This window comes from Eschrichtius robustus, chromosome 6, assembly GCF_028021215.1.
Source record: "Eschrichtius robustus isolate mEscRob2 chromosome 6, mEscRob2.pri, whole genome shotgun sequence".
Taxonomy (NCBI): Eukaryota; Metazoa; Chordata; class Mammalia; order Artiodactyla; family Eschrichtiidae; genus Eschrichtius; species Eschrichtius robustus.
In genome coordinates this window covers 139226701-139242938 of record NC_090829.1, presented here as the reverse complement: position 1 = coordinate 139242938, position 16238 = coordinate 139226701, and the positions used below count along the sequence as shown (strand labels likewise).

Here is a 16238-nt window from a genome sequence, read left to right as displayed (position 1 = left end):
TACTACTGAATATACTGGTTACCAGTATGTACAAACACTTCTATTAATAAAGGTTAAAAGGAAACTTTTTATAGGTTCATAATAAAAATTCTTTAATAAAATCTTTAATTGTAGAGCAAGAAACTACCGTAATATAGTTTGTACTGTTATTTCAAGTAACAAAAGTTTTTAAAACACATTTTTAGTTTCAGGTTAATTCAAGGGAAAAGAAGAGTAATCTACAATGATAAATTCAGGACCTTTTTTACACTGACAATGTGAAACAAAAGGAGAAACATCATAAAATAAAAATACTTAAAGAATAAATTTATTTAAATATTAATTTAAATAATAAAATAGAAAGAAATTTTTTAAAAGAGAAACATAATTATTTAAAAGAAACAGACAAGTAAAAATATATTTGGATGTCTAAATATGTGTAGACTGTGCCTCCAGTATTAAAAGTATAATAAGATGTTAAAATAAATTTAAGCTTAATTTGCCTGATTTCAAAGGACTGGTCCAGAAGTAATTCACGTTCCTTTTCCTTTCCAGCATTTTCCTGGGTATACCTACAAAAGTATAATCACCAAATTTTAATTAATTTTCAAAGGTTTTTAAAAACACGATCTCACACAGTAAATTCCTATATCCATGCAAACATTTCTTGAATTCTTTACATTTATTTTTGTTTCATTTCTAATATCTTCTAAATAGGCAAAGAATTTGGACCATTTTCCTTTTGGGAAAATTTCCTTCTACACCTGCAGGGCAGATCACCTTTTTCTTCACTCTAAGTCGCATGTCTGCAGCAAAGATCCCCTGTCTCACTCCTCTGTCAGGAGCACCTCCAGGGGCTTCAACACGAGACAGAGGAGTAAGGTGTCAGATCATCATCAGTTTAACAGTGGTTCTCACTCAGAATGAAAACAGCCTTCTATTCTTTAAAACAGAACCTCAAGTCCAACTGAACACACACACACACACACACTCGTATGCACACAGTGGGACAATTCTTCCAAAGTGTGTAAATCTTTGATACTTATGCAATGTCCTGTAGCAGGTGGGTTCTGCCTCTTCTTCCACGCTCACCTATACACCTGTTTAGTCATCTCTACTTGCTAAAAAACCCACATTTCCACTAAGAACCAGGTTAAATGCCATTTCACTTCTTTTTTTTTTTTTGAAACACTTAAGAGTTGAAACTCTTTATTAGGTACAACTCTTATGATGTTCCTTTTCTGATAATCTTAAATATCCAGTCAATTGTAATCATCAAAGACATATTTGAAACAGCATGACTTGCATATAAGTACGAGTAAGCATGGTGCCAAGTTCAATAAATTGTGCTGTTATAAAACCACCACCTGACAGAAAGGAGACATGCCAGAAATAAGCCAAAAGCTGTCTACACATAAATTTCCTACTGTACTGAAATTCTTATTCTTTTTGCTGAATTCAAAACAAAAAGGTGCTTTGAACACATTAAGGAAAAGCATTATGAAATCTCAGAATCTCACTTTTATTTTCTTCTCATTAATTCAATGCCTTAAAATCCGATTTCCAGCTTTATTTATTTTTTGAAACTCTTCTAAGATCATCAATGGCATCTCACAAAAAAGAGAAGAGGTGCCAGAAATCTGAAGAATACCGTTTTTTCATTCCTGATTTTCAACAAAGAGCAGAATATGAGTTTTATAAAACCAAAGAGGTAAGGTAAGCCCACCACTGATTCTAGAAAAAATTCTAGAATCAATTATTTTAAAGATATTAAGATAGCACAGGGAACTATATTCAATATCCTATGATAAATTATAATGGAAAAGAATATGAAAAAGAATGTATATATATATGTATAACTGAATAACTGCTGTACAGCAGAAATTAACACATTGTAAATGAACTACAATAAATTTTTTTTTTTTTTTTTTTTTGGCTGCGTTGTGTCTTCGTTGCTGCACGGGTTTTCTCCAGTTGTGGCGAGCATGGGCTACTCTTCGTTGTGGTGCGTGAGCTTCTCATTGCGGTGGCTTCTCTTGTTGCGGAGCATGGGCTCTAGAGTGCAGGCTCAGTAGTTGTGATGCACAGGCTTAGTTTCTCTGCGGCATGGGAGATCTTCCCGGACCAGGGCTTGAACCCATGTCCCCCTTCATTCTGTGCCATGTTTCCACTCTGGTGAATGTACGAATGGATGACCTCTTGCCTCATTTCCTTAGTAGAATACTTGCACACGTGCATTTCACACTCAGCGCAGAGCAGTCATAGCTTCACCTGGTCACCGAGGATCAGCCAATCACAGCTGTGGGAAGGCATCCACGATTCGAGTCCAAGCTCACTCTGCTCCTGCAGGACAGGCTAATAAATCAGGAGACGAGGTGCTGAAGCAAGGAATACGACTTTATTCCGAAAGCCAGCAGAACGAGAAGATGACAGACTAGTGTCTCCAAAAAACCATCTTCCATTTCACTTCTTTTACAAAATAGTTCCTCTAAGTTCTCAATACTGGGTGGCTTTTCATGGAATTTCTGCCTTCTTTCATAATTATCTCTGGCTTCTGCCACTGCACCTGCAACTTGCTCAAAACAACAAAATGTGGCAGAAGTGACGCTCTGACAGTTCTGGGTCTGAACCTTCAGAAGGGCAGGCAGCTTCCACTTCTGCACTCTTGGAAGCTCTTAGCCACCACATCAGAGGTCTGGCTACCATGATGGAGACCATATGGACAGATCAAATAGATAGAAGAAGCCACATGGAGAGAGAGAAGGCCTGAAACTGCATAGGAAGAAAGAGGCCAAGTCACCCCAGCATCCCAGCTGAGCCCAGCCACAAGAGGAACCACTGACAAGACCAGCAGAAGAATGGTCCGGCCAAACAGCCCAGACAGCAAGAGCAGGATCAAATAAAAATTAATTTAAGCCACTATGTTTCTGGTGTTTTGTTCAACAGTAGTAACAATTAAGCTGAGGAATCATATGACATATCACTGTTTAGGGAAAGAGGAGTTAGGAGGGATCACAGAGAATCTTGAAACAAACCTGGCCCATCTGACAATTGCCTGAATGTATTACCAAATCCTTCATATTACAGAACCAAATTTTAATAATTTAAAGATTCAGGATGAAAGTAATAAATAAAATGATCATCACAGAATCTTAGTGCTGGAAAGAACCTTAGATCTAGACAAGCCCCCTCATTTTACAATAAGGAAAAGGGGTTAAAGGTAATGTTCACAGTAAGAGGTGGTGCTCAGACTGGAAGTCGGTTCTTTGTTGATTTGCAGTCTTACCTTTATGTAATTTATCTGCAAACATGGTAGGTTTATAAAAAGTTTTAGGTGCAATAATTCCCCAACAGATGTTCTTTAAAATGAAATGAAAACAATACCTAAAATTTTCACTTTACTTGATATAGCTTGAAATTGAATATCAAAAATGAAAAATAACCCAAAATATACCCCAATAATACATAAAGAAGTAAAAATCATTGACTTTCAAGTGTTACTTACATTTCACTGGCATTTAAAACCTTTTTCATCTTCTTCTTCAGTGCCTTTAGTCTCTCTTGGATTTCTTTTTTCTCCTGTTCCCATTTTTTAATTTCCTTTTCCAAATCTTCGAGGAACCAATCTAATTCTGTCTTTGAGATCTAAAAACATTTTAGAAAGTACCTAAATAAATGGGAAGATGTACTTTAAAAAAAAAAAAAAAGAGCCTGAAAGACTAGAATTGTGGCGGTGTGCTACCTTAACCAATGACTCCAGTTCCACAGGACACAGACTCAGGAGCTGGCTGTATGTGCTACCCTGGCCAAGGTTGGGACATCAAGTCGCACAATGCACAGCCTCAGCCCTTAAACAAGGACGGAGAGACACATGACAGACTATCTGGTACTTGGGAAGGGCTTCTCAAAATCAGTGATATCTGATCTCTGTCTTCAAAAATGGGTCTGTCACATGGAGAATGGATTCCAAGTAGTGGCAACTGGTGAGGCAGAAGGTTGAAAGAGTAAGGCATGTCTGTGCAAAAAAGCAAGAGGTGCGACAGCAACAGTCAGCTCTACCCACCACCAGAGCCTCCCATCGAGCCTCTTAGATAGCCTCAACCACCAGAGGGCAGACAGCAGAAGCAAGAAAAACTACAATCCTGCAGCCTGTGGACCAAAAACCACAGTTACAGAAAGATAGACAAGATGAAAAGGCAGAGGGCTATGTACCAGATGAAGGAACAAGAAAAAACCCCAGAAAAACAACTAAATGAAGTGGAGATAGGCAACCTTCCAGAAAAAGAATTCAGAATAATGATAGTGAAGATGATCCAGGACCTCGGAATAAGAATGGAGGCAAAGATTGAGAAGATGCAAGAAATGATTAACAAAGACCTAGAAGAATTAAAGAACAAACAAACAGAGATGACCAATACAATAACTGAAATGAAAACTACACTAGAAGGAATCAATAGCAGAATAACTGAGGCAGAAGAACGGATAAGTGACCTGGAAGACAGAATGGTGGAATTCACTGCTGCGGAACAGACTAAAGAAAAAAGAATGAAAAGAAATGAAGACAGCCTAAGAGACCTCTGGGACAACATTAAACGCAACAACATTCGCATTATAGGGGTCCCAGAAGGAGAAGAGAGAGAGAAAGGACCAGAGAAAATATTTGAAGAGATTATAGTCGAAAACTTCCCTAACATGGGAAAGGAAATAGCCACCCAAGTCCAGGAAGCGCAGAGAGTCCCATACAGAATAAACCCAAGGAGAAACACGCCGAGACACATAGTAATCAAAGTGGCAAAAATTAAAGACAAAGAAAAATTATTGAAAGCAGCAAGGGAAAAACGACAAATAACATACAAGGGAACTCCCATAAGGTTAACAGCTGATTTCTCAGCAGAAACTCTACAAGCCAGAAGGGAGTGGCATGATATACTTAAAGTGATGATAGGGAAGAACCTACAACCAAGATTACTCTACCCGGCAAGGATCTCATTTAGATTTGATGGAGAAATCAAAAGCTTTACAGACAAGCAAAAGCTAAGAGAATTCAGCACCACCAAACCAGCTCTACAACAAATGCTAAAGGAACTTCTCTAAGTGGGAAACACAAGAGAAGAAAAGGACCTACAAAAACAAACCCAAAACAATTAAGAAAATGGTCATAGGAACATACATATCGATAATTACCTTAAACGTGAATGGATTAAATGCCCCAACCAAAAGACATAGACTGGCTGAATGGATACAAAAACAAGACCCATATATATGCTGTCTACAAGAGACCCACTTTAGACCTAGGGACACATACAGACTGAAAGTGAGGGGATGGAAAAAGATATTCCATGCAAATGGAAATCAAAAGAAAGCTGGAGTAGCTATACTCATATCAGATAAAATAGACTTTAAAATAAAGAATGTTACAAGAGACAAGGAAGGACACTACATAATGATCCAGGGATCAATCCAAGAAGAAGATATAACAATTATAAATATATATGCACCCAACATAGGAGCACCTCAATACATAAGGCAACTGCTAACAGCTATAAAAGAGGAAATCGACAGTAACACAATAATAGTGGGGGACTTTAACACCTCACTTACACCAATGGACAGATCATCCAAAATGAAAATAAATAAGGAAACAGAAGCTTTAAATGACACAATAGACCAGATAGATTTAATTGATATATATAGGACATTCCATCCAAAAACAGCAGATTACACGTTCTTCTCAAGTGCGCACGGAACATTCTCCAGGATAGATCACATCTTGGGTCACAAATCAAGCCTCAGTAAATTTAAGAAAATTGAAATCATATCAAGCATCTTTTCTGACCACGACGCTATGAGATTAGAAATGAATTACAGGGAAAAAAACGTAAAAAAGACAAACACATGGAGGCTAAACAATACGTTACTAAATAACCAAGAGATCACTGAAGAAATCAAAGAGGAAATAAAAAAATACCTAGAGACAAATGACAATGAAAACACGACGACCCAAAACCTATGGGATGCAGCAAAAGCGGTTCTAAGAGGGAAGTTTATAGCTATACAAGCCTACCTAAAGAAACAAGAAAAATCTCAAGTAAACAATCTAACCTTACACCTAAAGAAACTAGAGAAAGAAGAACAAACAAAACCCAAAGTTAGCAGAAGGAAAGAAATCATAAAGATCAGAGCAGAAATAAATGAAATAGAAACAAAGAAAACAATAGCAAAGATCAATAAAACTAAAAGTTGGTTCTTTGAGAAGATAAACAAAATTGATAAGCCATTAGCCAGACTCATCAAGAAAAAGAGGGAGAGGACTCAAATCAATAAAATTAAAAAAAAAAAAAAAAAAGCAAGAGGTGCTACATGGCTGGAGGACGAGGTGGGTGTTCGGAAGTCAGGGCACGGAGAATGGCATCTGAGGCACCTTGGGTTAAAATGATCAAGGGCCTTGTAAGCCATGCTAAGGAGTGTGGACTTTATCCTGCAGAAAACAGGAAGCCAGTGAAGGCTCTTAAGCAGGGCTGTGAGATGATGAGATTCTTATTTTAGAAAAATAACTGAAAGACAAAGAGGTAGACTCGGGGTAAGAGGGTACATGAAAGACGAGAACAGTGGCTTTCACATTTTCTTGACTTTCTCTGACACTTTCTTATTGTGACCCACAATAGCAAAAGCATTTTAATAATGATCTACAGCATATGTATATACATATATATGTATGCATGTATATACACATAAAACTGAAAAAAAATTGCCCTCACCTTCTGAGATGTTTTCTGATATTTCTATTCTATTCTACTATTAAAAACAATTCTAGTCACCCTCATTAAACTGACTTCATAGCCCATTATGAATTATAACCTTTAATGTTAAAGACTATATTAGAAGAAGGTAAAATCTCACTGCAATAGCCCAGGTGAGAGACAACGAGGATGACAGTGGTAACTGTAGGGGTGATAAGAAGAAATAAAGGGAACTTTAGAAGACTAGAACGGGTAAGACCATGTGTCCGACTGGATATATGGTAAAGCAGAAGGTGACAGAGTTAAAGATAAGTTTCTACCTTGGATGAATAACTAAACAAAATTCCATTAACAAAAAAGGAGAATATGGAAGATGTACAGGAAAGAGGGAAATTAACCTAGATATGTATGTTTAAATAAATTTATGAGTAAACAATAAAATATATATAAGAACTTAATAATTTTGACCCTGCAATCATTTTGATGGGACAGAGTAGAAATTTATAAGTGTCTGACAAAGACTACAAATCAAAGGGATAAAATTCTGAATTCAAACAGTCTTCCCACATAGCCACACAGAAAGGAATAATGTATTTCCAAGTTTTGTTGATTTACACATCTTCTAACAGGCTATTCTAGAGTGAGTTAGCACACCATCAAGTCAGGTGTGTTCTGCTCCCCAAAGAACCTTTCCCAATATAGGAAATTCCAACCCCATTAATATACTACCAACCAAAAGTCCATTCACCAATTAATTAGTTGTAACTTGGAATGCATTTCCCCATAAGAAGCCATGTTAGAAACATCAGTTAAATAGCCAACACTTCTCTTCCAAGAAGCTCACAGTTACAGTGGTAAGCTGAATAAAACGAGGTCTACAGTGTTAAAGAAGGCAAGTTTCCAGACCATGAAGAGTCTGTTTGACTGCAGAAGAAATAGTCTCAACCGGGGTTCTGGGAGCAGAGACATGCGGTGCTGGAAAGACAAGGAGGGAAGCTAAGACTCCCCTCTGAGAGAGTTTTGAAAAAGACTCTCGTCTGTCTTCAGCAGCCTCCTGTCTTCCTTTTGGCAGTGGGTTCCGCCCTCTGGGGGCCCTTCCTCCCTCAACACCCTCAAGTTTCTCTGGACCCCCGACTTAAGCCCACCCCCAGCTGAGGGCCTGCCAACTCCCAGGCATACTTCCAAAATGTCCTTCCTCTCCTTCCCTTCCCATCCCTCACCCCGAGAGTGCCTGACTGCAGCACGGTGCTCAGGAGAAGCACTTCAACCGGCCTGGAAGTATCCACACTTCACTCTTCAGCCTAAATGATTCTCTAATCTACAGGGAGTCTACACACACGTTTTATTTGGCAATTCCAGTACTTTTCGTTTGCTTTTTAAAATATAAATGTGTTATCTCTGCCTGGTCACAAAGGCCTTTGGTTTGCGATACCTGCCAGAATTTCAGGCAATATGACAAAGAGAAATGAAAAGCTGTTCTCTTGATGCTCTGGACGGTTAGGTACAACACCAGTTGAGACAGCCTTCTTGGTCAGCTTTCTTATGCAGGTGTTGCCTTTTGAAACTTCTTCTGAACCTACAAACTCTCTGAAAGTTTTATGTCATTTTTCAACGTGTCATCTCTTCAATGCCAGCAGGTATACAGGCGGTGCATATGCTTGTAAGATGCCAGCCACTTATAAATAAACACGCTACAGACTAATATTTCTAACAATTACTGTGTGAATCAGAATGGAGCAATACTTACAAGAGACTAAAAGGAGCACGTGTCAACTTTACTCTTTTCCAGTTTGAAATTCTACTAGCAACGACGACTGCTTAATGAAGTCCCAACTTCATTTCTGCTTAGGGAGCCTTTCATTTTCCACCTGTGACCAGGTTCCCTGTAGCCTGAACTTCCTGCTTAGGCTTAGAATGTGACCAGGTCACTGAGACATGGGCTCAGCTACAGAAACTTGGAGCCTCCTCCTTCAGAAAAGATGGTGTGGCCTGAAGCCAAGTTACAGACTCCCTGTGAAATACGGCTCTCTAGTCAAAAGAGGCATCAACTTACAAGGACATTTCTCCCTCATCAGCTTTTGACACCAAGGTTTCGGATGTTCCTGGGAAGCAGATTTGCTAACCAGTCCAGGTGCTTAATGACTTTAAAGTCCCACCGCGGGAGTAGGGTTGACCTCAATGGCCTTGAGATGTGCAGGCCAACTGTTCTAAGGCAGCAGAGGTTCAACAGCTCAGGGACATTCCCTCCGTCATGGGGACAGTTGAACTCACATTTCCCTTTTGCTGCAATCTTGCTGATCCTGAATGTGCTCAGTCATTACTGTGACGGAGGTGACCACCATGCCTACTAGGCTTACAAGATCCTGTATTCTACTACCATGACCAATGTCCATATGCACGCCTTGCTGCTGACGGCCAAGCCAAACTTGTTTCTTGCCTCTATTCTAAGCCAATGATTTCACCTAGGATTCAGCCCTTTGGCTGGGAGATGATGTACCACCTCAAGGTTATACTGGGACATAAGAACCTACTTGGCAACAAGTACCTAAAGCAGTTCAGGTATCAAAAGGCACAAAGTATTATAAACACACACACACACCCCTACAGCTCAGCCATGAAAAATGCTACATGAGTTCATCTGCCATTTGTACTCACCACCCTTTAATGACATAACTGGCCTAGGGCAGCTATCATGAGCTTGTCTCTGACTACATGAAAAAGAATAATCTGAATGCTTTTCTTTGAAACATTAGAATAGGAGAAACAACAGGCTATATACAACTGCATCCTGTATTTGTACAGTTCACTGACATAATTATAAACACCTCTGAAAGTCTTTTTCTCAATTAGAGAGCATTTGGTTTTTATACCTCTTTTTTTTAAACCTCAACTATGTTTTAAAATAAATATTTGAAGTGCCTTCAGTAATATATATAATTTAAAAAATACGAAATAAAAAAGAATGCTCAATGCTTGGTGTCAGTCTATTTATCTCTTGTAAAAATAAAATACAGTGTGTGTGTGTGAAAAAAAAAAAAAAAAGAATTAGGAAAAAATCCTCCTTATTTTGTCTTGGAAATAATTTACTAAGACCAAGATACTTTTTTTAGATGATGGTAGGAAGCAATCAACTTAAAACATAACCAGTATAATTAATAGAAGACTTTGGAATATGTAACATAGGGAGGTGATATTGCAAAGACAAGAGATTCTAATGATGAACAAATAATAGAGAAAATAGGAAGGTGAAGATCTCTTTCCTCAAACTTTGCTGGAAGGTGGGCTGTGATCCTATATAATTAACTCCATTGTTTGGATAACTCAGCAAGTGCTTTTGTCATTTCTCTATTTTAATGGTGATGTATAAACTTTTTATTGTATCAGTAAAAAATTATGAGCACAATTATTAAAATTATAAATATCTATTATTTTTCTTTTAAAATTGCTTTGACAAATAACTTTGTAACTAACCTTAGACACAGTAGGTTATATGCAGGTGAATAAAACTTTAATGAAAAAAAAAAAAAAAAAAAAAAGAATGCTAAGTAAAGAAAACAGAATAAAAAGATAAGATTGATAATATAAAAACAGAGCCAGAGTAATATAAAAACAAATGGCATGAGGTCCTAACCATTCTTCAGAAACAGTATTAAAACTTTCTGGCAGTCGAAGTCAAATAAAAACAAGCCCACTGCACACAGAAACCCAGGTAGTAAAAGCAGAGAGGAATGACTTCTCAGGGCCTCATAAAGAGAATGCTACATAAAAGTCCTGGAAGGTCAGCACAGAGCCTGGCACTTAAGGAGCATCCAATAAATATTTGTCAAATGAAAGAATGGGTAATATCCTCAACTACATACTAGCAGTAAATAAAGCAACAATCTTCACAGAACGTCCAGGCCTGATGGCCTTTCATGTAGGCTGACAGAATATGAAGACACAATTCACTAAACCCAGTTCTTCAGGGGCCTAAGTACAACTGTTTGATAACATCGGCAGAGCTCCTAGCCTGTACACTGAGATCCAAAGACGGCGAAGAAACAGTCCTCACACAGAAGGGGACAGCGGCCCCTGCATCCAGCCCAGCGCCCGCACCAAGCAGGTACATGGAAACCCGGCCGCGGCCACGAGAGGGGAGCATCATGTCCATTTGGTGAGGATTCTCCATGGGCTCTGGAGCAAAGGTGACACAGGAGGAAGAAGGCAAAGCCAGCTGCTCCCCAGCAAACACACCCCCAGGGGTGTGTCCCTTATGTCCCCATCAGCGTCATCTTTCTGGTTCTGGTCCTGTCTGTCTCTTCCTAAATTTTTATGATTATTTAAATATTTACGTACAAGGTCTTCGATTTTGAAAGCCAATTCTAAACTTAAAAAAAAACTGACGTAAGACTCAATGCTGGGGGTGGTGGAGTCAAGGTGTCGTACTAGGAGGATGCGAATTCACGTCTCCTCACAACTAGGGCACCTACCAGGCACCGGTGGGGGACCACAGACACCTAGGGGACAGGAGGAACCCCCAGGGACCAGTTGTTTCAATTATAGTTTTATTTTTCCTAATATATTCTTTATCTTTCTAACTTAAAAAAAAAAAAAAAAAGAAACAGTCCTCGCTTTCAGGGAGATCACAGTTTGGTGGGGGAAATATGCATAAAAGATAATTACTACACCATACACAAAAATTAACTCAAAATGGATCATAGGCCTAAGTGGAGAGAGCTAAAACTATAAAACTCTAGAATACAGGAGTAAATCTTGGTGCTTGGTGATCTTGGATTTGACAGTGGTTTCTCAGCTACGACATCAAAAGCATAAGCAACAAAAGAAAAAATAGAGAAAGCGGACTACACTGAAATTTAAAACTTGTGTGCTGCAAATGATACCATCAAGAAACTAAAAAGACAACCCACGGAACAGGAGATAGAAGAAATAAAGTTGCAAATATGGACGATGGGAGAAAATATTTCTAAATCATATATTTGATAAGCAATTTGTACCTAGAATACATATATATGAAAACTCTTAATTCAATAATTAAAAAACAAATAATGAAATTAATAAATGGGCAAAGGATTAAAACAGACATTTCTCCAAATTTTCCAAAGATATAAAAATGGACATTAAGCACATATAAGATGCTCAACACCATGAACCTTTAGGGAAATGCAAATCAAAACCACAATGAGAAACCACTTTATACCCATCAGAATAGCTAAACTCAAAAAGATAGATGATAATAAGCATTAGTGAGACCATGGAGAGACTGGATCCCTCATACACTGCTGGTGGGAATGTAAGATGGTGTAGCTGTTTTGGAACAGTATGGAACTTTCTCGAACTCTTAAATATGGAGTTAGCATACGACCCAGCAATTCCACTCCTAGGTATATACCCAAAAGAAATGAAAACATATGTCCACAGAAAAACTTGTACTCAGATGTTCATAGCAATATTATTCATGACAGTCAAAAACTGGAAAGAATCCAAATGTCCATCAACTGATGAATGGGTAAATAAAATGTGATACAGCATACAATGGAGTATTATTCAGCAGTAAAAAGGAATGAAGTGCTGATACATGTTACACGGACGAATGTACACGGATGGACCTTGAAAACATTAAGCTAGGTGAAAGAAGGCACTCACAAAAGACCACATAGAATATGACTCCATTTATATAAAATGCCCAGAACAGGCAAATCCATAGAGTAAATTAGTGGTTGCCTACAGCCGGGGGAGGGAGGGAGGAGAACAGGGAGTGACTGGTAGTGGTTACGAGATTTCTTTTTGGGGCGATAAAAATGTTCTAAACTGAAGATCGTGGTGATGGCTACAACAGCGTGCATACACTAAAAACACTGACTATATACTTTAAATGGGTGAATTTTATGATATGTGAATTATATCTCAATAATGATGTTAACAAAATGATAATTACTGGATAATATAGTGTGAGGCACTCATTATCACCACTGCATTAATAAGGGCGTTTAACCAAGCCTGAGCTGTCGTCAGTGACTGCTTTCTCAACAGAGTGATGCCTGAGTTGGACCCAAAGGGTGAGGAGGAGTGAGCCAGGCTTGGGGAGGAAGAAGGCCACTTGAAGCAGAAGGAACAGTGCTGGGAAAAGGTCCGGAAGTGAGCAAATCACATGACAAGCACTATCCATTAGGTGAGGAAGAAGGCAGAAGATGGAGTTAGATACCAAGCACAGAAGGTCTTTTAAGCTCTTGGTAATTACTGAGCGTTAGTGAATTACTGGTGCTAACCTACTGTGGCAGAGGGATGGCATTCACAGCCCCATCCTTCACCCCTCCCCATATCTACATCCTTTCTCATGGGACCTTGGCATTCCCTTCACTAAAGAGGCAGTCTCTCTCACTTTGTCACAGCTAGTAGGTCTGTGTCTTTATTCCTGTCTTACCACTAGGTTCTTCATGACCTTTTTTTTTTTTTTTTCCTTAGATTCCATATATATGTGTTATCATACTATATTTGTTTTTCTCTTTCTGACTTACTTCACTCTGGAGAGAGTGGCATGGACATATATACACTACCAAACGTAAAATAGCTAGCTAGTGGGAAGCAACCACATAGCACAGGGAGATCAGCTTGGTGCTTTGTGACCACCTAGAGGGGTGGGATAGGGAGGGTGGGAGGGAGACGCAAGAGGGAAGAGATATGGGAACATAAGTATATGTATAACTGATTCACTTTGTTATAAAGCAGAAACTAACACACCATTGTAAAGCAATTATACTCCAATCAAGATGTTAAAAAAAAAAATCTAAAAAAAAAAGAGGCAGTCTCTTTTCCCCACCCCTTGAATCTGGGCTATGTGACTTGCTTTGCCTGATGTGATATTAGCAGTGACTGTCCTCGCTTGCCCTTGTACTTACTGGAAGATGAAAGACCTATGGAGCAGATCTAGTTGTCCCTGTTGTCCTTGCTGAGGTCATTCTAGCACAGCCAAGAACAGCAGAGCCCTAGCTGACCCAAACGTGAAACAGTCTAGCCAAGCCCAATCGGGATCAGCTAACCCACAGACTCACACATTTAATATTTATTGTTATACATCACTGAAGTTTTTGTGGGTGGTTGTTACTCGGCATTATTATGGCGTCGATTAACTGACAGGCTGCTCATGAAATGCTGAGAAATGTTTTTCAACTGGTTGTGGAACTGACATTCTCTTAAGGGAGGACAAATGCAAGGTATTTGGAGCCTGACACTCACCACCTGTTCTCCTGCTTAGTACTGGTGTGACTTGGAGCAAGATGCATTAGCAAGTCTGGCCTCCTTTTTCCTTATCAGTAAAATGGAGAGAATATTATATACTATACTGTAACACTAGTACACTAGGATTGTTTTGAGATTAAATAAAATAATACATGTAAAATATTTATAACTCAGTATGGCACATAACATGAGCTCCATAAATGTTAGATTAAAAAAAATGCTGGTGAAACTAAGGAGCCCGCCTGCCACAACTAAGACCCAGCACAACCGAATAAACAAATAACTAAATAAATAAATGTTAAAAAAAAATAAGGCTGGGGACCTCCCTGGCGGTCCAGTGGTTAAGACTTCGCCTTCCAATGCAGGGGTTGCAGCTTTGATCCCTGGTTGGGGAGCTAAGATCCCACATGCCTCGTGGCCAAAAAACCCCAAAAAACATAAAAGAGAAGCGATATTGTAACAAATTCAATAAAGACTTTAAAAATGGCCCACATAAAAAAAAAATCTTAAAAAAAAAAAACCAAAAAAGGCTGAACTTGGCAAGGGCAATAACTGAACAGGAGAACCCCACCTCTATGCAGACGTGAGCTGAGGAAGCTTTGGCAGGCAGGGGCCCAAGATTCTGTTGAAACAGGACAAAGTTCCAAATTCTACTCCATAAATTATTCTGGGCCAAAATTATTTTGACTGTGTTTTAAGAGTCAGTGCCAACTAAATACCCATCTTAGCTATAAGCAAATCTCATTAAAGCACCTTAAGAACATATGACCTAGGAGAGATGGGGAGTGACTGCTTAATGGGTACAAGGCTTCTTTCTCTCTTTTTTTTTTTTTTTTTTAAATTCCTCTACTTTTTTTTTTTTTTAAATGGGTGTGTTGGGTCTTCGTTTCTGTGCGAGGGCTTTCTCTAGTTGCGGCAAGTGGGGGCCACTCCTCATCGCGGTGCGCGGGCCTCTCACTATCGCGGCCTCTCTTGTTGCGGAGCACAGGCTCCAGACGCGCAGGCTCAGTAACTGCGGCTCACGGGCCTGGTTGCTCCGCAGCATGTGGGATCTTCCCAGACCGGGGCTCGAACCCGTATCCCCTGCATTGGCAGGCAGACACTCAACCACTGCACCACTAGGGAAGCCCCAAGGCTTCTTTTTGGAGTGTTGAAAACGGTTCTGGATTAGATGGTGGTAATGATTATACAACATGATGAATATACTGAAAACCACTGAACTGTATACTTTATAGTGGTTAAAGGTGAATTTTACCTTAATAAAACAAGAAAGAACATATGCCCTTGAGCAATATGGCAACCAGTTATAACCTGCTGGTTGCAGGTGAGACGTACATTAAAAACGATAGGAGACTCTGGCTTTAGAATTGCTATTTTCCTCTGGCAGGGAATAGAGAATGGGCCCATCTCTAGCTCATGATAATCAAACTCCATCAGCTATATGCAATAGCTGGCCCAGATTTTTACTGATGCTTTGTAAACGCTCAGCGCTTTTCAAGTGCTTTGTAAATAAGTGATTTTTCTCAAAGAGGGCATGACAGCATTCTGGATGGGACAATTCTTCCTCCTTCTATACTTATCTCTGGCCATTCCCCACCCCTTTCCAACCACCCCTGTGAGTCCTCACAAAACTATGAAGTAGAGATTACATTATTAATGAGGAAACTGAGGGTCGAAGAGATTGAGTAAATTATTTTAGGTCACAAAGCTATTAAGTGGTGGTGCTGGGGTCACTAGTCAGGCAGTCTGACTCTTATTGCCCAAGGTTTTTTTTTGTTTTTTTATTTTTGGCTGTGTTGGGTCTTCGTTGTTGTGCATGGGCTTTCTCTAATTGCAGCGAGCAGGGGCTACTCTTAGCTGCCGTGCGCGGGCTTCTCATTGCGGGGCCTTCTCTTGTTGCGGAGCACGGGCTCTAGGCACGCGGGCTTCAGTAGTTGTGGCACGTGGGCTCAGTAGCTGTGGCTCGTGGGCTCTAGACCACAGGCTCAGTAGTTGTGGCACAAGGGCTTAGTTGCTCTGCTTGCCTGAGTTCTTAAACGTGATTTGCTACTGCTTGCCTCTCTCTTCTCTATAAGGGGGAAGGGCTGTTGTATCTAATATATCCAAATGTGGGATCAAGAACCTTTAAGTAAGTATTAGTTCATAACCTCAGTGATCTAAGAGAGTCAAAGGCCAAGGGAAAGATCAACAAAAGCGGAAATTTCTTTTTACATTTATAAAAGATTTTCCACAAGTGAATTCTGAGTACAGTCATGATTAATAAAGAAGTGGCCACAACTAAAC

At 39.3% G+C, this 16238-nt stretch overlaps 1 protein-coding gene across 14 annotated transcripts in view; it reads right to left on the bottom strand.

Moving 5' to 3' along the window:
* Window positions 1-16238, bottom strand: part of TTC3 (tetratricopeptide repeat domain 3) — a 140552-nt gene that overhangs the window by 17929 nt on the left and 106385 nt on the right. For 12 of the 14 annotated variants that reach the window (XM_068547050.1, XM_068547053.1, XM_068547058.1 and 9 more), the window contains 2 exons: window positions 3485-3624; window positions 483-551 (listed from right to left, as the gene is read on the bottom strand). In XM_068547050.1, the coding sequence (XP_068403151.1) occupies window positions 483-551; window positions 3485-3624 (209 nt within the window). Of the gene's footprint in view, window positions 1-482; window positions 552-2145; window positions 2335-3484; window positions 3625-16238 lie in introns of those variants that run through there. The other 2 variants (XM_068547060.1, XM_068547065.1) reach the window with 2 other exon arrangements.